General features: G+C 40.3%; 1 protein-coding gene across 2 annotated transcripts; it reads left to right on the forward strand.

Moving 5' to 3' along the window:
• On the forward strand, window positions 1-24,388 carry LOC130291724 (terminal nucleotidyltransferase 5C-like). Of its 2 annotated transcripts, XM_056540874.1 has the most exons (3): window positions 1-363; window positions 16,975-17,071; window positions 23,148-24,388. In XM_056540874.1, the coding sequence occupies exon 3, from the start codon at window positions 23,169-23,171 to the stop codon at window positions 24,342-24,344; it is 1,176 nt and encodes a 391-aa protein (XP_056396849.1). In that variant the 5' UTR covers window positions 1-363; window positions 16,975-17,071; window positions 23,148-23,168; the 3' UTR covers window positions 24,345-24,388. The 2 variants fall into 2 exon arrangements, with proteins under 2 accessions (XP_056396849.1, XP_056396850.1); XM_056540875.1 differs by lacking the exon at window positions 16,975-17,071.
• The last annotated feature ends 740 nt before the right edge of the window (window positions 24,389-25,128 follow it).

Consider the following 25,128-nt stretch of genomic DNA (forward strand, 5'->3'; position numbering starts at 1 on the left):
TCACGTCTCCATGGAGACAAGATTACGCCGGACAGATGATGAGGTAGATGAGGTGGAGGCTCCGCTATGCCAGCGTCTCCGCTACAGGACACACAGCTCCGGACCCTCTGCTGCCCGACAACAAGGACACACAGCTCCGGACCCTCTGCTGCCCGACAACAAGGACACACAGCTCCGGACCCTCTGCTGCCCGACAACAAGGACACACAGCTCCGGACCCTCTGCTGCCCGACAACAAGGACACACAGCTCCGGACCCTCTGCTGCCCGACAACAAGGACACACAGCTCCGGACCCTCTGCTGCCCGACAACAAGCACTTCTGTCCCGACAGGCGGAGGAGCTGCTGCGGGGAGCGACAACAGGTGAGAGGATCTCCGGAGCGTCACCTCATTATACCTCACAGCTCAGTGGTCTCCAACCTGCGGACCTTCGGCTGTCCGGGCATGCTGGGAGTTGTAGTTTTGCAACATGTGAGGGTCCGCAGGTTGGAAACTACTGTAGCTGAATAGTACTATACCTCAATATACATCACTATATATATCACTGTACATTATACCTCACTATATACATCACTATATATATCACTATACATTATACCTCACTATATACATCACTATATATATCACTATACATTATACCTCACTATACATTATACATCACTATATATATCACTATACATTATACATCACTATATATATCACTATACATTATACATCACTATATATATCACTATACATTATACCTCACTATACATTATACATCACTATATATATCACTATACATTATACATCACTATATATATCACTATACATTATACATCACTATACATTATACATCACTATACATTATACATCACTATACATTATACATCACTATACATTATACATCACTATACATTATACATCACTGTACATTATACCTCACTGTACATTATACATCACTGTACATTATACCTCACTATACATTATACATCACTATACATTATACATCACTATACATTATACATCACTATACATTATACATCACTGTACATTATACCTCACTGTACATTATACATCACTATACATTATACCTCACTGTACATTATACATCACTATACATTATACCTCACTATACATTATACATCACTATACATTATACCTCACTATACATTATACATCACTATATACATCACTATACATTATACCTCACTATACATTATACCTCACTATACATTATACCTCAATATACATTATACCTCACTATATATATCACTATACATTATACCTCACTATACATTATACCTCACTATACATTATACATCACTATACATTATACCTCAATATACATTATACCTCACTATATATATCACTATACATTATACCTCACTATACATTATACCTCAATATACATTATACCTCACTATATATATCACTATACATTATACCTCACTATACATTATACATCACTATATATATCACTATACATTATACCTCAATATACATTATACCTCACTATATATATCACTATACATTATACCTCACTATACATTATACATCACTGTACATTATACCTCACTATACATTATACCTCACTATATATATCACTATACATTATACATCACTATACATTATACATCACTGTACATTATACCTCACTATACATTATACCTCACTATATATATCACTATACATTATACATCACTATACATTATACCTCACTATACATTATACCTCACTATACATTATACATCACTGTACATTATACATCACTATACATTATACCTCACTATACATTATACATCACTATACATTATACCTCACTATACATTATACCTCAATATACATTATACATCACTGTACATTATACATCACTATACATTATACATCACTATACATTATACCTCACTGTACATTATACATCACTATACATTATACATCACTATACATTATACCTCACTATACATTATACCTCACTATACATTATACCTCACTGTACATTATACCTCACTGTACATTATACCTCACTATACATTATACCTCACTATACATTATACATCACTGTACATTATACCTCACTATACATTATACCTCACTATACATTATACATCACTATACATTATACATCACAATACATTATACCTCACTGTACATTATACCTCACTATACATTATACATCACTATATATATCACTATACATTATACCTCAATATACATTATACCTCACTATATATATCACTATACATTATACATCACTATATATATCACTATACATTATACCTCACTATATATATCACTATACATTATACATCACTATACATTATACCTCACTGTACATTATACCTCACTATACATTATACCTCACTGTACATTATACCTCACTATACATTATACCTCACTATACATTATACCTCACTATACATTATACATCACTATACATTATACATCACTGTACATTATACATCACTGTACATTATACATCACTGTACATTATACATCACTGTACATTATACATCACTGTACATTATATATTATACATCACTGTACATTATACATCACTATACATTATACCTCACTATACATTATACATCACTATACATTATACATCACTATACATTATACCTCACTATACATTATACATCACTGTACATTATACCTCACTATACATTATACCTCACTATACATTATACATCACTATACATTATACCTCACTATACATTATACCTCACTATACATTATACATCACTATACATTATACCTCACTATACATTATACATCACTATACATTATACCTCACTATACATTATACATCACTATACATTATACATCACTATACATTATACATCACTATACATTATACATCACTATACATTATACATTATACATCACTGTACATTATACATCACTATACATTATACCTCACTATACATTATACATCACTGTACATTATACATCACTGTACATTATACATCACTGTACATTATACCTCACTATACATTATACCTCACTGTACATTATACATCACTATACATTATACATCACTATACATTATACATCACTATACATTATACATCACTATATATATCACTATACATTATACATCACTATACATTATACCTCACTATACATTATACCTCACTATATATATCACTATACATTATACCTCACTATATATATCACTATACATTATACATCACTATACATTATACCTCACTATACATTATACATCACTATACATTATACCTCACTATACATTATACATCACTATATATATCACTATACATTATACCTCACTATACATTATACCTCACTATACATTATACCTCACTATACATTATACCTCACTGTACATTATACCTCACTGTACATTATACCTCACTGTACATTATACCTCACTATACATTATACCTCACTATACATTATACCTCACTATACATTATACCTCACTATACATTATACCTCACTATACATTATACATCACTATATATATCACTATACATTATACCTCACTATACATTATACCTCACTATACATTATACCTCACTGTACATTATACCTCACTGTACATTATACCTCACTGTACATTATACCTCACTATACATTATACCTCACTGTACATTATACCTCACTATACATTATACCTCACTATACATTATACCTCACTATACATTATACCTCACTGTACATTATACCTCACTGTACATTATACCTCACTGTACATTATACCTCACTATACATTATACCTCACTGTACATTATACCTCACTATACATTATACCTCACTATACATTATACCTCACTATACATTATACCTCACTATACATTATACATCACTATATATATCACTATACATTATACCTCACTATACATTATACCTCACTATACATTATACCTCACTGTACATTATACATCACTGTACATTATACCTCACTATACATTATACCTCACTATACATTATACCTCACTGTACATTATACCTCACTGTACATTATACATCACTATACATTATACATCACTGTACATTATACCTCACTATACATTATACATCACTGTACATTATACCTCACTATACATTATACCTCACTGTACATTATACCTCACTATACATTATACCTCACTATACATTATACCTCACTGTACATTATACCTCACTGTACATTATACCTCACTATACATTATACCTCACTATACATTATACCTCACTGTACATTATACCTCACTGTACATTATACCTCACTGTACATTATACATCACTATACATTATACCTCACTGTACATTATACATTATACCTCACTGTACATTATACATCACTATACATTATACATCACTATACATTATACATCACTATACATTATACCTCACTATACATTATACATCACTATACATTATACATCACTATATATATATCACTATACATTATACCTCAATATACATTATACATCACTATACATTATACCTCAATATACATTATACCTCACTATACATTATACATCACTATACATTATACCTCACTATACATTATACCTCACTGTACATTATACATCACTGTACATTATACATCACTGTACATTATACACCACTATACATTATACATCACTGTACATTATACATCACTATACATTATACATCACTGTACATTATACCCCACTATACATTATACATCACTATACATTATACATCACTATACATTATACCTCACTATACATTATACCTCACTATACATTATACATCACTGTACATTATACATCACTGTACATTATACCTCACTATACATTATACCTCACTGTACATTATACCCCACTATACATTATACCTCACTATACATTATACCTCACTATACATTATACATCACTGTACATTATACATCACTGTACATTATACCTCACTATACATTATACCTCACTATACATTATACATCACTGTACATTATACATCACTGTACATTATACCTCACTATACATTATACCTCACTGTACATTATACATCACTATACATTATACATCACTGTACATTATACATCACTATACATTATACATCACTGTACATTATACATCACTGTACATTATACATCACTGTACATTATACCTCACTATACATTATACCTCACTGTACATTATACCTCACTGTACATTATACATCACTATACATTATACTTCACTATACATTATACCTCACTGTACATTATACATCACTGTACATTATACATCACTATACATTATACATCACTGTACATTATACATCACTATACATTATACATCACTGTACATTATACATCACTGTACATTATACCTCACTATACATTATACCTCACTATACATTATACATCACTATACATTATACATCACTATACATTATACATCACTGTACATTATACATCACTATACATTATACCTCACTATACATTATACCTCACTGTACATTATACCTCACTGTACATTATACATCACTATACATTATACATCACTATACATTATACCTCACTGTACATTATACATCACTATACATTATACATCACTATACATTATACCTCACTATACATTATACATCACTATATACATCACTATACATTATACCTCAATATACATTATACCTCACTATTTATATCACTATACATTATACCTCACTATATATATCACTATACATTATACATCACTATACATTATACCTCACTGTACATTATACATCACTATACATTATACATTATACCTCACTGTACATTATACATCACCATACATTATACATCACTATACATTATACCTCACTATACATTATGCATCACTGTACATTATACATCACTATACATTATACCTCACTATACATTATACATCACTATATATATCACTATACATTATACATCACTGTACATTATACATCACTATACATTATACATCACTGTACATTATACATCACTATACATTATACATCACTGCACATTATACCTCACTATATATATCACTATACATTATACCTCACTATACATTATACCTCACTATACATTATACATCACTATACATTATACCTCACTATACATTATACCTCACTGTACATTATACCTCACTGTACATTATACATCACTATACATTATACATCACTATACATTATACCTCACTATACATTATACATCACTATACATTATACCTCACTATACATTATACATCACTATACATTATACATCACTGTACATTATACATCACTATACATTATACATCACTGTACATTATACCTCACTATATATATCACTATACATTATACATCACTGTACATTATACATCACTATACATTATACATCACTGTACATTATACATCACTATACATTATACATCACTATACATTATACATCACTGTACATTATACATCACTATACATTATACATCACTATACATTATACATCACTATACATTATACATCACTATACATTATACATCACTATACATTATACATCACTATACATTATACCTCACTATACATTATACCTCACTGTACATTATACCTCACTGTACATTATACATCACTGTACATTATACATCACTATACATTATACATCACTATACATTATACCTCACTATACATTATACATCACTATACATTTTACATTATACATCACTGTACATTATACCTCACTATACATTATACCTCACTATACATTATACATCACTGTACATTATACATCACTATACATTATACCTCATTGTACATTATACCTCACTGTACATTATACCTCACTATACATTATACCTCACTATACATTATACATCACTGTACATTATACCTCACTGTACATTATACATCACTATACATTATACCTCACTATACATTATACCTCATTGTACATTATACCTCACTGTACATTATACCTCACTATACATTATACCTCACTATACATTATACCTCACTATACATTATACCTCATTGTACATTATACCTCATTGTACATTATACCTCACTGTACATTATACCTCACTATACATTATACCTCACTGTACATTATACCTCACTGTACATTATACCTCACTATACATTATACATCACTATACATTATACCTCACTGTACATTATACCTCACTATACATTATACCTCACTATACATTATACCTCACTATACATTATACCTCACTGTACATTATACATCACTATACATTATACCTCACTATATATATCACTATACATTATACCTCACTGTACATTATACATCACTATACATTATACCTCACTATACATTATACCTCACTATACATTATACCTCACTATACATTATACCTCACTATACATTATACATCACTATACATTATACATCACTATACATTATACCTCACTGTACATTATACCTCACTGTACATTATACATCACTATACAATTTACCTCACTGTACATTATACCTCACTATACATTATACATCACTATACATTATACATCACTATACATTATACCTCACTGTACATTATACATCACTATACATTATACCTCACTATACATTATACCTCACTATACATTATACCTCACTATACATTATACCTCACTGTACATTATACATCACTATACATTATACCTCACTATATATATCACTATACATTATACCTCACTGTACATTATACATCACTATACATTATACCTCACTATACATTATACCTCACTATACATTATACCTCACTATACATTATACCTCACTATACATTATACATCACTATACATTATACCTCACTATACATTATACATCACTATATATATCACTATACATTATACATCACTATACATTATACCTCACTATACATTATACATCACTATACATTATACATCACTATACATTATACATCACTATACATTATACCTCACTATACATTATACCTCACTATACATTATACATCACTGTACATTATACCTCACTATACATTATACATCACTGTACATTATACATCACTATACATTATACCTCACTGTACATTATACATCACTATACATTATACCTCACTTTATATATCACTATACATTATACCTCACTGTACATTATACATCACTATACATTATACCTCACTATACATTATACCTCACTATACATTATACATCACTATACATTATACATCACTATACATTATACCTCACTGTACATTATACCTCACTATACATTATACCTCACTGTACATTATACCTCACTGTACATTATACCTCACTATACATTATACCTCACTATACATATCACTATACATTATACCTCACTGTACATTATACCTCACTATACATATCACTATACATTATACCTCACTATATATATCACACTATACATTATACATCACTATACATTATACCTCACTATACATTATACCTCACTGTACATTATACCTCACTATACATTATACCTCACTATACATTATACCTCACTATACATTATACCTCACTGTACATTATACCTCACTGTACATTATACCTCACTGTACATTATACATCACTATACATTATACCTCACTATACATTATACCTCACTATACATTATACATCACTATACATTATACATCACTATACATTATACATCACTGTACATTATACATCACTATACATTATACATCACTATACATTATACATCACTATACATTATACATCACTGTACATTATACCTCACTGTACATTATACATCACTATACATTATACATCACTATACATTATACCTCACTATACATTATACCTCACTATACATTATACCTCACTATACATTATACCTCACTATACATTATACCTCACTGTACATTATACATCACTATACATTATACCTCACTATACATTATACCTCACTACATTATACCTCACTGTACATTATACATCACTATACATTATACCTCACTATATATATCACTATACATTATACCTCACTGTACATTATACATCACTATACATTATACCTCATACTTTACTGTACATTATACCTCATGATAAATTATTCCTCCCTGTACATTACTATTAAGGCTTCACACCATGATTTGACCTCTGATGTGTAGATATAATTTTCAGTCTGTGTCAAAAATCTGACCTGCTGAGAAAAGGACCAGATTGTAGTCACTATTAGACTACGATCGGGTCCACAGCACCATAATAGTTAATGGCTCCGTATCTGTCAGTACCGGTCCCTGCACAGATACGATTTCAGGCGATTTGAGCTACCGAAATCGTATCTATGCATCAGAAGGTGAAATCGTGGTGTGAATGCAGCCTGATAGGTTTTGTGTTTGCGTATAATGAAGAGCTTTGTTTATTCTATAAACTACTAAAAACATTTTCCCACATAATAATATTGTCATTTTGAGGCTTTATTTGTAGAATAACCCTGATTATTATTCCCAGCTCTCATGTGACTGGTCCTGATCTCCACCAGGCGGTCACATTGCGGTTGGGTGACTTGATGCCACGGAAATCCAAGTAGTTTAGCTTTGGCAAATTTCAGAGGTTTTCAATAGGGTCCAGATGTGGAGATTGGGCTGGCAATGGCAGGGTCTTGGTCTGGTGTCCTACATCCACATGGCCATGACTGGGTCTTGGTCTGGTGTCCTCCATGCACAGGGCCATGTCCCGGTCTTGATCTGGTTGTCCTCCATGCACATGTCCATGTCCCGGTCTTGATCTGGTGGTCCTCCATGCACAGGACCATGACACGGTCTTGATCTTGTGGTCCTCCATCCACATGGCCATGACACGGTCTTGATCTGGTGTTCTCCATCCACATGGCCATGTGATCCCATGTCCATCCGCTTGATCCCGTGTCCTCCATCCACACAGTCATGACAGGGTCTTGATCTGGTGGTCCTCCATCCACATATCCATGACAGGGTCTTGATCTGGTGTCCTCCATCCACATGGCCATGGCAGGGTTTTGATCCCGTGTCCTCCATCCACACGGCCATGACAGGGTCTTGGTCTGGTGGTCCTCCATCCACATGGCCATGACACGGTCTTGATCTTGTGTCCTCCATCCACATGGCCATGACAGGGTCTTGATCTGGTGTCCTCCATCCACATGGCCATGGCAGGGTTTTGATCTGGTGGTCCTCCATCCACATATCCATGACAGGGTCTTGATCCCGTGTCCTCCATCCACACGGCCATGACAGGGTCTTGATCTGGTGGTCCTCCATCCACATGGCCATGACAGGGTCTTGATCCCGTGTCCTCCATCCACATGGCCATGGCAGGGTCTTGGTCTGGTGGTCCTCCATCCACATGGCCATGACACGGTCTTGATCTGGTGTCCTCCATCCACATGGCCATGACAGGGTCTCTATCTGGTGTCCTCCATCCACATGGCCATGACAGGATCTTGATCTGGTGTCCTCCGTCCACATGGCCATGACAGGGTCTTGATCTGGTGGTCCTCCATCCACATGGCCATGACTGGGTCTTGATCTGGTGGTCCTCCATCCACATGGCCATGACTGGGTCTTGATCTGGTGGTCCTCCATCCACATGGCCATGACTGGGTCATGATCTGGTGGTCCTCCATCTACATGGCCTTGACAGGGTCTTGATCTGGTGTCCTCCATCCACATGGCCATGACAGGATCTTGATCTGGTGGTCCTCCATCCACATGGCCATGACACGGTCTTGATCTGGTGTCCTCCATCCACATGGCCATGACAGGGTCTTGATCTGGTGGTCCTCCATGCACATGTCCATGTCCCGGTCTTGATCTGGTGGTCCTCCATGCACACGACCATGACACGGTCTTGATCTTGTGGTCCTCCATCCACATGGCCATGACACGGTCTTGATCTGGTGTTCTCCATCCACATGGCCATGTGATCCCATGTCCATCCGCTTGATCCCGTGTCCTCCATCCACACAGTCATGACAGGGTCTTGATCTGGTGGTCCTCCATCCACATATCCATGACAGGGTCTTGATCTGGTGTCCTCCATCCACATGGCCATGGCAGGGTTTTGATCCCGTGTCCTCCATCCACACGGCCATGACAGGGTCTTGGTCTGGTGGTCCTCCATCCACATGGCCATGACACGGTCTTGATCTTGTGTCCTCCATCCACATGGCCATGACAGGGTCTTGATCTGGTGTCCTCCATCCACATGGCCATGGCAGGGTTTTGATCTGGTGGTCCTCCATCCACATATCCATGACAGGGTCTTGATCCCGTGTCCTCCATCCACACGGCCATGACAGGGTCTTGATCTGGTGGTCCTCCATCCACATGGCCATGACAGGGTCTTGATCCCGTGTCCTCCATCCACATGGCCATGGCAGGGTCTTGGTCTGGTGGTCCTCCATCCACATGGCCATGACACGGTCTTGATCTGGTGTCCTCCATCCACATGGCCATGACAGGGTCTCTATCTGGTGTCCTCCATCCACATGGCCATGACAGGATCTTGATCTGGTGTCCTCCGTCCACATGGCCATGACAGGGTCTTGATCTGGTGGTCCTCCATCCACATGGCCATGACTGGGTCTTGATCTGGTGGTCCTCCATCCACATGGCCATGACTGGGTCTTGATCTGGTGGTCCTCCATCCACATGGCCATGACTGGGTCATGATCTGGTGGTCCTCCATCTACATGGCCTTGACAGGGTCTTGATCTGGTGTCCTCCATCCACATGGCCATGACAGGATCTTGATCTGGTGGTCCTCCATCCACATGGCCATGACACGGTCTTGATCTGGTGTCCTCCATCCACATGGCCATGACAGGGTCTTGATCTGGTGGTCCTCCATCCACATGGCCATGACAGGATCTTGATCTGGTGGTCCTCCATCCACATGGCCAGGGAGGGGATCATTTTCTTCTTCAGTATGTCACAGTACATGTTGGCATTCATGGTTTCCTCAATTAACTGTACCCCTCCCCTCCCCCAGTACCAACAGCACTCATGCAGCCCAAGACCATGACACTTCCACCACCATGGCGAGGCCTGTTCTGAGTGGAACCTTTCCTATGAGCCCGTTGTATGGTTTTGCCCACCGTGCTGCAGCTCAGTTTCAGGGTCCTCCCAATCTTCTTATAACCTAGGCCATCTGTATGTAGAGCAACAATTAATTTTTTTTCAGATAGTCAGAGAGTTCTTTGACACAAGGTACCGTGTTGACCTTCCAGTGGCCAGTATTAGAGAGTGTGAGAGCAATAACACCAAATTTTAAGGCACCTGCTCACATTCACATCTGAGACCTGTCCAGAGCAGGAGAAAATCCCCATAGCAAACCTATGCTACTCTGGACAGTTCCTGACATGGACAGAGGTGTCAGCAGAGAGCACTGTGGACAAGACAAAAAAGAAATTCAAAAGGAAAAGAATTTCCTCTGTAGTATACAGCTGCTAAAAAGTACTGGAGGGGTAGATATTTTTTTATATAAGTAATTTACAAATCTGTTTAACTTTCTGGCATCAGTTCATTTAAAAATAAAACGTCTTCCACCGGAGTACCCCTTTAAGGGAAAATGGCTAAATGGGCCCAATTTTAACACTTATATGTGCTGGAATACCCCTTTAACCCTGTGGAGAAGCTGTGGCCTTAACCCATAGACAAGGCCTCCCAGAAATACTCATGAACTGAAACACATTTGTAGGGAGGAACAATACAAAATGTTATCTTAGTTTCATCTCCAGGAAATATTTGTTTACCAGGTTATTTAATTCAGGGGTTTACTTTCTTTGCTCTCTGCACTGTGGATGTTTACTCTCTTGTGTGCTCAACAAGAGACCTGAACGATACAATTGTTTGTGTTTTTAGTTTAGTTACATAATTTGTTACATTGGTCCATGATTTATCAATCTGCCTGAAACCAAAACCATTTGGGTTGTTCCCACAGCAGCCAATCACAGCTCAACTTTCATTTTATTAGCATTTGATGCAGACATCCAGGGAGTTCACTTACTTTTTCTTTCAGTTATATTGTATTAACAGCTCTGGTACATTGTGCATTATTTTCTTTGTAGTTTATTTTCTTTATATCAAATGTTGTCATGCAGTGTGTATTTTATTATGTTGACATTGGTGGTGTTTTGTGTATTATAATGGTGGTTGTGATGCTGTGTATTATATTATAATGGGTTATATATATATATATATAATATTTATATAATTTTATGCTTGTAGTTGTAGTGCTAGAGCCTGGTGATTTGCGGTTGGTTTCTGGCACCGTTGCTTGTTTATGTTGATGAATGTTGTGGCGCCGCCGCTCACGTGGTTGCAGCTCATGTTGGATCTGTGATGAGCCGCTTGTTCTCGTACAAACACAGGGACGCTCTCCAGAATCTGCTGGCTCCGTCCCATGTGAACGTAGCTAATATCAATGATGACAGCCTTGGATTGTATCAGGGATCTTCGCCAGAGTTATCAGACTGTGAAATGACACCGCCACCGCTTGTAATTCCTCATCTGATCCGCCGCTGCCAGGGCCACCCACTCCTCCTCCGCTGCAGCTCCTGGATGATCATCACATAAACCTTAAATGTCACTTTTCAGACTTCATCTCGCGCAGCAAAGATTGTCAGGATGCAGGCAGGACGAAGCTGGCTACATCTTATCTGTGCATCTGGGAAGTAACGTGGGACTGGACACATGTGGCGCTCTCTGTAGTCATAACAAGTGGAAATATAGATGTCTCCATCTGTAGCTGGAAACAAATGTTGCAGATGAGGAAGAATAAGTGAGAAGGTGAAACGTTCCTTGCAGTAGGATTGAATCTGGACCGTGGCTGCTTCTTCTGTAGAGAGAACCAGTCTCTATTGACCTTAACGTTTATCGGTCAAGACAACCACCGGCCAGCTGGACACTGGCTGCTGGCTTTGAACTTTTTAGGGTTTGGTCTTTTAAAGTCTATAAAAAGTTTTTACCATCTGGACAGTATTTTGTGATCTGAACAAAGGCTTGAAACCAGATCATAAATTGTGAAGATCTGGGACACCAACACCACAGCAATATCCTGCTGCATGATCGGGGCCCATATTGTGTGCACCAGCCTGGAGGAGGTGAATGGGGAGGTTCTGCTTGTGTATTATAGATCTGAGGTTTATCCGCCTCATCCACCCTTGTTGACCCTTCACCCTGTTGGAGTCACATTATCTGCCTTGTCCATGCTCCTTGACCCATCAAGTAGTTGCAGTCACATTATCTGCCTCTTCCATCCTCCTTGACCTATCAACTTGTTCCAGTCACATTATCAACTTTCCACCCTCCTTGAACAATCATCCTATTGTGGTCACATTATCCACCTCAGTTATCCTCCACAACCCATCACTCCGTTGCGGTCATCCAAACTCCTTGACCCATGACCCCATTGCGGTCACTCTATCCACCTATTCCACCCTCCTTGAACAATCATCCCATTGCAGTCACATTAACCACTTCGTCCACTCTCCTTGACCCATCAACCCGTTGCGGTTACATCTGTTCCTGGTCACATAACCTTCTTGCGGTCACATTATCCAACTTGTCCACCCTCCTTGAACAGTCATACTATCGTGGTCACACTATCGGCCTCTTGCATCCTCCTTGACCCATCATCCTGTTGCGGTCATATTATCCGCCTACTCCACCCTCCTTGACCCTTCATCCTGTTGCGGTCACATCCGCTTCCTCCAACCTCCTTGACCCACCACCCTATTGCTGTCACATCCTCCACCTTGTCAACCCTCCTTGACCCATGACCCCTTTGCAGTGAAATTATCCGCCTTGTCCACCCTCCTTGACCCATCACCCTGTTGTGGTGACATCTGCCCTGCCTACCCTCCTTGACCCATTACCCCACTGCGGTAACATCTGCCTTGTCAAACTTCCTTAACCCATGACCCCATTGCCGTCACATTATTCAACTCAGCCACCCTCATTAACCAATTATTCCTTTTCAGTCACATTATCCGCTCCGTCCACCCTTTTTGACCCATCACCCCGTTGTGTTCTTATAATCCACCTCCTCCACCCTCCTTGACCCATCACTCCATTGTGGTCACATCATCCTCCTCTTTCACTCTCCATGACCCATCACCCCGTTGTGTTCTTATTATCCACCTCCTCCACCCTCCTTGGCCCATCACTCCATTGTGGTCACATCATCCTCCTCTTCCACCCTCCTTGACCCATCACCCCGTTGTGTTCTTATTATCCTCCTCCTCCACCCTCCTTGACCCATCACTCCATTGTGGTCACATCATCCTCCTCTTCCACCCTCCTTGACCCATCACCCCGTTGTGTTCTTATTATCCACCTCCTCCACCCTCCTTGGCCCATCACTCCATTGTGGTCACATCATCCTCCTCTTCCACCCTCCTTGACCCATTACCCCGTTGCGGTCACATTATTCTCTTCGTCCACCCTCCATCACCTATCACCCCGCTGCTGTCCCATTATCCACTTTGTCCACCCTTCTTGACCCCTCACCTTACCTCTGCACCTAATCCTTCCCCCTCTGGACCCACTGTCATGGTATAATGATTCAGCTTTATAAACCTACCCTTAATGGTTCCCATTTATCGGAGAAAAATGCGACACAGCACAAAATCTGCCACACGACACATATTAACAGAACCCAGGACATCCCATTGTGACTTTTATATTGGAATCCATCAGATTCCACCAAGGTGTTTTATGCAGCGCTATTTTGTTCCATCAATTGCCATAAAATCTGCATAGGAGACTCCTGATACAGGTGTGAACAGATCCTTAGAGAATAAACTTAATTTATGGGACTTTATGCACTTCTTGCTTCTCAAGGGTACGAGTCTCCCCCCCCCGGTTGAGGCTGTTTCTGCGTGTTATAGGGGATGCATAATACATTAGGCAGGAAGCGGCCGATCACTCCTCCGCAGGTTATTACGGCTGGACAGTGACATTGATCCAGTCGGCGAAATGTTAGTGAGCAGGTGGGTGTGCAATGCCTCCCCGGGCTCCATCAATCAGGGATGAGGAACGTAAGATGAGCAGCACGATGCGGGGGGGGGAGTGCAGGGTAATCATAGAGGGCTGCAGCTGCCAATGCTGAGACTTGTAGTTCTGAACAGCTAAAACTATTGTAGAGATCTGGAGGATCCCGAAGCCTGTTGGGAAGTATTTCCCAACTAGAATGTCTCCAGCTGTTGCAAAACCACAACTCCCAGCATGCCCGGACAGCCAACGGCTGTCCGGGCATGCTGGGAGTTGTAGTTTTTCAACAGCTGGAAGCACACTATTTGCGAAACACTGCTGTAGGACATGCTCACATCTGTGCTTGCTATCAGTGAATGAAAACCTTCGTAACGTTTCAGTCGGGGATTGTAACGAACCCTCAGCTGTGTGACCTATAAGGGTAAACAATAAAATTTCCTAAATGACAATGAAACCATCTTCTAGAAATGTTCATTCTACAATAAATAATCATCATGTGCATTATATTATAGAAAGTTGTCATATTGATTTTAGATTCTTAAAGGGGTACTCTTCCCCCAGACATCTTATCCCCTATCCAAAGGATAGGGTATAAGATGTCAGATCACCGGGGATCGCTGCTGCAGCACCCCGCCATCATTACTGCACAGAGCGAGATCGCTCTGCACGTAATGACGGCCTATACAGGGGCCGGAGCATCGTTACATCATGGCTCCGCCCCTCGTGATGTCACGGCCCACCCCCGTCAATACAAGTCTATGGGAAGGGGGCGTGGCGATCGTCACGCCTCCTGCCATAGACTTGCATTAAGGGGACGGGCCGTGATGTCATGAGGGACGGAGCCATGACGTCACGCTGCTTCGGCCCCTGTATCGCCCGTCATTACGCACAAAGCGAACTCGCTCTGTGCAGTAATGATGGCGGGGTGCCGCAGCGGCGAACCCCGGGGTCCCCAGCAGCGGGACCCCGGCGATCTAACATCTTATCCCCTATCCTTTGGATAGGGGATAAGATGTCTAGGGGCGGAGTACCCCTTTAACTAAACCGTATTGCGAGTGGTGACACCGTAACGCAGCTCAGCCGTCTTTCGGTCTCTCCCCGTTGCTCGGCGTCTGACTTTTTTTCTTTTCTTGTCTCCCCGCAGGTGTCTCTCCTCTTTGTATGTGACATGACGAGAATCTCTCTGAGCATCACATGAGTCATCGGACTAATCTCCAAACTGAGCAGCAGAGACGTCTCTGGTGAGTGTCACATCTCGCACATATCAGGACATTGACGTTTAGGCTGCGTTCACTCGGCCGCCTTGACCCGTCCCGTTCTTCTCCCGTCAAAAAATAATGACGGACTTTAAAAAGAAAACGGACAATAACGGATGCAAATGGATGTTATCCGTTTGTATCCATTATTGTTCAGTTAATAAACCAAAAAAAATGTTTTTTTTTTTATCTGAGCATGCTCAGAAGTAAAAAAAAACTGATCAAACAACGAATTGAAAAAAATGGATGCCAACAGATGACATTAACGGCTCATCCATTTTTCATAGACTTCAATGTTAAAGGGGTATTCCGGGCAAAAACATTTTATCCCCCATCCAAAGTATAGGGGATGAGATGTCTGATCATGGGGGGCCTGCTGCTGGGATCCCCCGCGATCTCCCTGCAGCACCCGCATTCTATGCAGGGACTGTGTCTCTAGTTTCGGAAACCTCTGGGTTTCCGGGACTGGGGCCATGACGTCACGCCCCCTCCATTCATGTCTATGTGAGGGGGCGTGACGGCCGTCACGCCCCCTCCCATAGACATGAATGGAGGGGGTGTGGCGTGATGTCACCTTTCCGAAACTAGAGACGCAGTCCCCGCATAGAATGCGGGTGCTGCAGGGAGATCGCGGGGGGTCCCAGCAGCTGCTGGCCCCCCGCGATCAGACATCTCATCCCCTATCCTTTGGTAAGGGGATAAAATGTTTTTTTTCCCGGAATACCCCTTTAAATTTACTGTATCCATTTTTTCTTCCGCTTTTTTGACGGAAGAAAAAAATACTCCATGTGCCGTTTCTTCTGCCATAAAAAAAAGAAAACGGAAATCAGTGCAGACGGGTACAAACAGATGTAAACGGATTGTAAAAAAAAATCCCATTGACATGAATGGGATTTTTTTAAACCGTTTTTAATCCGTTTGCAGCCTGCAAGAACGGAACCGAAACGGGGATAAAAAGAAACGGGACAGTCGGCCGTGTGAACGCACCCTTAACCAGTTATTGCCTTTTAACTTTTACTGGAGTGCAAAGGAGAGGACTCCTCGCTACCGCACATGAGCTAGACCTGCAACTGCTCAAAGCTAAACGTCTTATCTCTTTAGGAGAATTAAAGCTTAAATGGTCACTCTCATTAAAACTAATTTTTGCTATTGCACTCCTTATGGTAAATACAAATGTCTCTAATGTACTTTGTTTAAAAAAAAAAAAAAAATGAAGTTTTCTATGTGTTTTTTTTTTTTTTTTTTTTTTTTAAAAAGCTTCCACTAGGTGTCTCCCTACTTTTCCAGAGCACATTATCAACCCAGAGCAGTTCAGTGTGAGATGAGCTTTGATTGGCTAAAGCTGCACACACCCTCCTCAGCACTCCAAACTGCATTTCCAGATTTTGGACTTCTGCCAAGTCAGCAGGAGTCCAAAGTCTGTGCAAGAGATGGGGAGAAATGTGCTCTGGACAAGTAGGGAGACACCTAGTGGCAGCTTTTTTAAACACAAATAAAACATAGAAAACGAAATTATTTTTATTTTTTTTTAACACAAAGTACATTAGAAAGATTTTTTTTATTTACCATAAGGAGTGCAATAGCAAAAATTTGTTTTAATGACATTGCCCATTTAAGGGGGAACTCCGGTACTTATAAAACGTATCCTCTATCTAATCCTATCTATCCTCTATCTAATCCCCGGCTCTACCTGTGCACGGAGCAGCTACTGTGCACAGAGCTGTTTTGACCACCACACGAAACTGTGGTTGACACCCCCCCCCCCCCTTCCAGAGCCGGAAATACACAGGAGCTGTGTCTCCGTCTCTCCCATAGAGCTGCATGGAGGGGGCGTGTTGGCTACCACTTCGTGCGGCGGTCGACACAGCTAAGTACACAGAGTTTATAAGTACCGGAGTTCCCCTTTAAGCTGGGATTCTACACAACTTTTGGCCAGAGAAAAATGCCCAAAAAACTGCCACCTCATTTTTCACTCCCAAGATGCAGTTTTTGTAGCATTTTTAAATAAATAAATAGTGGGTTTAGTATAGGTGTTATTTTCTTTGATATTTTATCCCCTGTGTTGTTTCATTACAAGTAATGGGACTCATCATCATTTTGATTGAAGAATTTTTTGGGGAAAAAATGCCAATTTGAAATCAACACTGCTGGGTTTTTTGCCATTTTTTTCCCCCCTCCAAACGCTAAAGTTTCCTGAATAAAAAAACCCTCATACCTTCTACGTGCTGCCATTTCGGAAAACTAGCCCTGAGCCTAAACGTTTCATGCTTCCCTATTGTTTTCCAGCTGGCTGCACGATGGTGTTTTGAGTTTTTTTTCCTAAAAAAAGAAAAAAAAAAAGCCAAGTGGAATCCCAGTCTTATACAGTATACAGTGATCCCTCAACTTACAATGGCCTCAACATACAATAGTTTCAACATACAATGGTCTTTTCTGGACCATTGTAACCTGATACCAGACTCAACATACAATGTACGGACAGTCCAGATCTGTGAAAAATGTCACAACTGGAGGAACCGACCAATCAGAATGGACATTTTACTGGTAAATCACCTTATTACTGAAGTACATGCACTGACTGGTGTCTGGTAGCGCCCCCTACAGTACAGGGAGGTATTACATGTTCTGTACTCTTTACCTGTATTACTGAAGTGTATGCACTGACTGGTGTCTGGTAGCGCCCCCTACAGCACAGGGAGGTATTACATGTTCTGTACTCTTTACCTGTATTACTGAAATACATGCACTGACTGGAGTCTGGTAGCGCCCCCTACAGTACAGGGAGGTATTACATGTTCTGTACTCTTTACCTGTATTACTGAAGTGTATGCACTGACTGGTGTCTGGTAGCGCCCCCTACAGTACAGGGAGGTATTACATGTTCTGTACTCTTTACCTGTATTACTGAAGTGTATGCACTGACTGGTGTCTGATAGTGCCCCCTACAGCACAGGGAGGTATTACATGTTCTGTACTCTTTACCTGTATTACTGAAGTACATGCACTGACTGGAGTCTGGTAGCGCCCCCTACAGTACAGGGAGGTATTACATGTTCTGTACTCTTTACCTGTATTACTGAAGTGTATGCACTGACTGGTGTCTGGTAGCGCCCCCTACAGTACAGGGAAGAACTACAAGTTCTGTACTACTCCTTACCTGTGCCAGGGTTAGCTGCCCCTTTGGACACCAAGTAAGGGCCGCTCCATTTGGGACACTGTGTACTGTACAGGACCCTGAAGAAGCTCCTGTCCTCTACATAAACCATTGTTTCCCAACCAGGGTGTCTCCAGCTGTTGCAAAACTACAACTCCCAGCATGCTCGGACAGCCGTTGGCTGTCCGGGCATGCTGGGAGTTGTAGTTTTGCAACAGCTGGAGGCACCCTGGTTGGCAAACACTGACCTAGACAGTGATTACAGCTCCCAGCAGATCTTTATTACTTTTATATGTAAGGATTTGCTTTATCTATATTAGTTATCTACTTATTTTCCTTTAATCGTAACTTTTTTTTTTCCTATTTTTGGATGACATTTTGGAGCTTTAGAACCAATTACCAGGTTTCCATAGAGTTCTGGTCTCCACATACAATGGTTTCAACCTACAATGGTCGTCCTGGAACCAATTAATATTGTAACTTGAGGGAGCACTGTATTGTATAAATCCTGGTCCTGAATATGATCCTATGGCCAGGAGTAGAGGCGAGCGAACTTACAGTAAATTCGATTCGTCACAAACTTCTCGGCTCGGCAGTTGATGCCTTATCCTGCGTAAATTAGTTCAGCTTTCCGGTGCTCCGGTGGGCTTGAAAAAGGTGGATACATTCCTAGGAAAGAGTCTCCTAGGACTGTATCCACCTTTTTCCAGCCCACCGGAGCACCTGAAAGCTGAACTAATTTACGCAGGAAAAGTCATCAACTGCTGAGCCGAGAAGTTCGTGACGAATCGAATTTACTGTAAGTTCGCTCATCTCTAGCCAGGAGTTTACCTGTTACAGGAAGCAGCAGAGTATTATAGGTACCCAATGGTATATGTCCTAAATACCATTACCTCAGGCCGGTTTGTCCATGTTTTGGGTTCTTGCATTAGATCTTTTTACCATCAATGCATTTGACGTTTTATAGGTCTTCAGTGATTCTACACAGTAAATAAGTACAGTATTGGTTGCGGGATTATAGCTGTCACTTAGCCCGCTCATTATGTGACAAGACCCTGTTGGGTGTTCAGCATTGCAGCCCCCCGGGGCCCTGGCATCGGCCGCTCTCATTAACCTGTCATTATCCACAGACACCAGGGAGCCGAACTGCTGTTTGGTTTTCACTTGACACTGTCGTCGGCCTCCGAGGAATGAATTCACTCTGCTCTGGAAATTGTTTATCAGCAGTTATCGGAGCATTTATTGTGTCTAGAAATCCATCATTCCCTATTAGTGCAAGCGGTGTAAACAGTCCAGGGGCAGATCTGACATTTAGAAAAGTAATGTTCACACAACACAGCCAAGAATTGGGCAGGTTTCTTAGATCGGGTGGGTCTGCTTTGTTGCCACACAGGATGCACCCATACATTGTCAGTCACATGCAGCAATGTGACACTTTTAATATTAAAGCGCTTTTCCAGGGTTTTTCTAAAAAATTTAATAGGGCTTTGGCAGGGGGGGAAAAAAAAAAAGCCATACTTACCTAGCCCCGGTCTTCACAGCTCCTGTTCACCTCTGTACAGTCTATCGCTCTTCTTTCTTTTTCCTGCTTCCGAGATGAGTGTTTGTTGCAGGACCTGCCCACTCAGCCAATCACTGGCCAAGATGGGACACCACTGAGGACAATGATTGGCTGAGCAGGCAGGTCCTGCATCGAGCACTTGTCTCCGCAGCAGGAAGAAGAGAAAAAATTGGCCTACTGATCAGGTGAACGGAACCAGCAGGGGGCCAGGGCTAGATAAGTATAGGTATTTTTTTATCTATTGCCCCTCTGTCCACGCACCATAATTTTTTTGTAGACAAGACTGGCTAACCCCTTAAAAAAAAAATGATTTAAGAAAAAAAAACAAAAAAAAAAAAAAACATTGCATGTCTGTAACAGGACTCTAGTAGAGTCTATGCCAATGTTTCCCAAACAGGGTGCAACGGCTGTCCGGGCATGCTGGGAGTTGTAGTTTTACTACAGCATACTGGTTGCGAAACATTACTCATATTATTCATAAATCATATTCAGATTGTAGTCACAATCCTACTAGTTTATTTTCAAGGGTGACCAACAGAAATTTAAAGGGGTACTCCGGTGGAAAACTTTTTTTTTATTTTTATTAACTGGTGCCAGAAAGTTAAACAGATTTGTAAATTACTTCTATTAAAAAATATTAATCCTTCCAGTACTTATTAGCTGCTGAATACTACAGAGGAAATTATTTTCTGTTTGAAACGCAGAGCTCTCTGCTGACATCATGAGCACAGTGCTCTCTGCTGACATCTCTGTCCATTTTAGGAACTGTCCAAAGCAGCATATGTTTTCTATGGGGATTTTCTCCTACTCTGGACAGTTCCTAAAATGGACAGAGATGTCAGCAGAGAGCACTGTGCTCGTGATTCAGCAAGCAGCTCTGTGTTTCAAACAGAAAAGAATTTCCACTGTAGTATTCAGCAGCTAATAAGTATTGGAAGGATTAAGATTGTTTTTAATAGAAGTAATTTACAAATCTGTTTAACTTTCTGGCACCAGTTGATTAAAAAAAAAAAAAAATTTCACTGGAGTACCCCTTTAAAATAAGCTTTGGATGTGACTGAAGCATTACTAAGGTTACTTATAGAGTGCGTTTACATAACTTTGGCTGACCGGGCATGCTGGGAGTTGTAGTTTTGCAACAGCTGGCGGCACTATGTAGGGAAAACACAGGTCTATGCAAACAGAAGTGACATCATAAAACAGATGTAACAAGAAAAACATGATTAGTGCTGTCCAAAAGAGTCCAAGTGTGTCCTGTTTATTGTCGGAGTTCCTCTTTATAGAATCTCTCCCGTTGTTTCCTATATATGATAATACTGACCCGTAACACTTTTTTATTTACACAGTTAAAACACTGACTGTCCGCCATGACCGAAAAGTCGGACTGCAGATTCAACAATCTGAGCCAGGATCAAATCGCCATCCTCAATCAGGTTCTGACAGAGATCATCCCCATCCATGGCAGAGGGAACTTCCCGACCATGGAGGTGAAACCCAAAGACATCATCCACGTGGTGAAGGAGCAGCTCCTAAACAAGAACATCGCTATACGAGACATTCGCCTCAATGGCTCCACCGCCAGTCACATCCTCATGCAGCAGAATGGGACCAGCTGTAAAGACTTGGACATCATTTTCGGTGTGGAGCTTCCAGATGAGCAGGCCTTCCAGACGGTCAAGGAGATTGTCCTGGATTCTCTCTTAGACTTTCTTCCTAAATGTGTCAACAAGGAGAAGATTACTGCTCTCACCATGAACGAGGCGTATGTTCAGAAGATGGTAAAGGTGTCCACAGACCAGGACCGCTGGAGCTTAATTTCATTATCTAACAACAGTGGAAAGAATGTGGAGCTCAAGTTTGTCAATTCTCTCCGACGACAGTTCGAGTTCAGCGTAGATTCTTTCCAAATCGTCCTGGACTCCATCCTCAGTGTCTACATGGATGAGGACAATGATCTCGCCCCGGACAGCTACCCCACTGTGGTGGCTGAAAGCATGTATGGAGATTTCCAGGATTCAATGGAACATCTTAGGAGCAAACTTATTGCTACAAGGAACCCTGAAGAGATCCGAGGGGGTGGACTTTTAAAATACAGTAATCTCTTGGTTCGTGATTACAAGCCGGCCTGCGAAGCAGAGATCAAGTCCCTCGAGCGCTATATGTGTTCCAGGTTCTTTATTGACTTTCCTGATGTGACCGAGCAGCAGAGGAAAATCGAGTCTTACCTCCGCAATCATTTCATTGGAGAAGAGAAGAGCAAGTACGACTACCTGATGACCCTCCGCTCTGTGGTCAATGAGAGCACAGTGTGTCTGATGGGTCATGAGCGCAGGCAGACTCTTAATATGATCACCATCTTAGCATTGAAAGTGCTTGGTGAACAGAACATCATCCCAAATACAGCCAATGTGACGTGTTATTACCAGCCGGCTCCATACATGAGTGACAGAAACTTCAACAACTATTACATCCCTCAAGGACAGTCGGCCATCTTCTACCAGCCCTATCAGTTTCACATTCACCTCCAGAGTGGCCTGGTGTAGGGAGCAATGATTATTACTGTGAAATAAAGGTTTCCCTGAGCGCACATTGGGAAATGACTGTTCTCTAAAGATATAAGATAGATATAAGATATAAAAACTTGAAGTATAAGAAGCGTGTTATACAGGTTACATATATCAAGAGTTTATCCTAAACAAACAGCCAGCCTCTCTGGACATACGCGTACATTTTACATATGTTTACTGATCATTCTCCAGAGCTGTACTCACTATTCTGCTGGTGAGGTCACTGTGTACATACATTACATTACTGATCCTGTACTGATCCTGAGTTATATCCTGTATTATACCCCAGAGCTGCACTCACTATTCTGCTGGTGAGGTCACTGTGTACATACATTACATTACTTATCCTGTACTGATCCTGAGTTATATCCTGTATTATACCCCAGAGCTGTACTCACTATTCTGCTGGTGAGGTCACTGTGTACATACATTACATTACTTATCCTGTACTGATCCTGAGGTATATCCTGTATTATACTCCAGAGCTGTACTCACTATTCTGCTGGTGAGGTCACTGTGTACATACATTACATTACTTATCCTGTACTGATCCTGAGTTATATCCTGTATTATACTCCAGGGCTGTACTCACTATTCTGCTGGTGAGGTCACTGTGTACATACATTACATTACTTATCCTGTACTGATCCTGAGTTATATCCTGTATTATACTCCAGAGCTGTACTCACTATTCTGCTGGTGAGGTCACTGTGTACATACATTACATTTCTTATCCTGTACTGATCCTGAGGTATATCCT

This window comes from Hyla sarda, chromosome 9, assembly GCF_029499605.1.
Source record: "Hyla sarda isolate aHylSar1 chromosome 9, aHylSar1.hap1, whole genome shotgun sequence".
NCBI classification, from domain to species: Eukaryota; Metazoa; Chordata; class Amphibia; order Anura; family Hylidae; genus Hyla; species Hyla sarda.

What these genes read in the sequence shown, in the direction of transcription:
- LOC130291724 (XM_056540874.1), top strand. Translation starts at nt 23,169, where the DNA reads ATGACCGAAAAGTCGGACTGCAGATTCAACAATCTGAGCCAGGATCAA.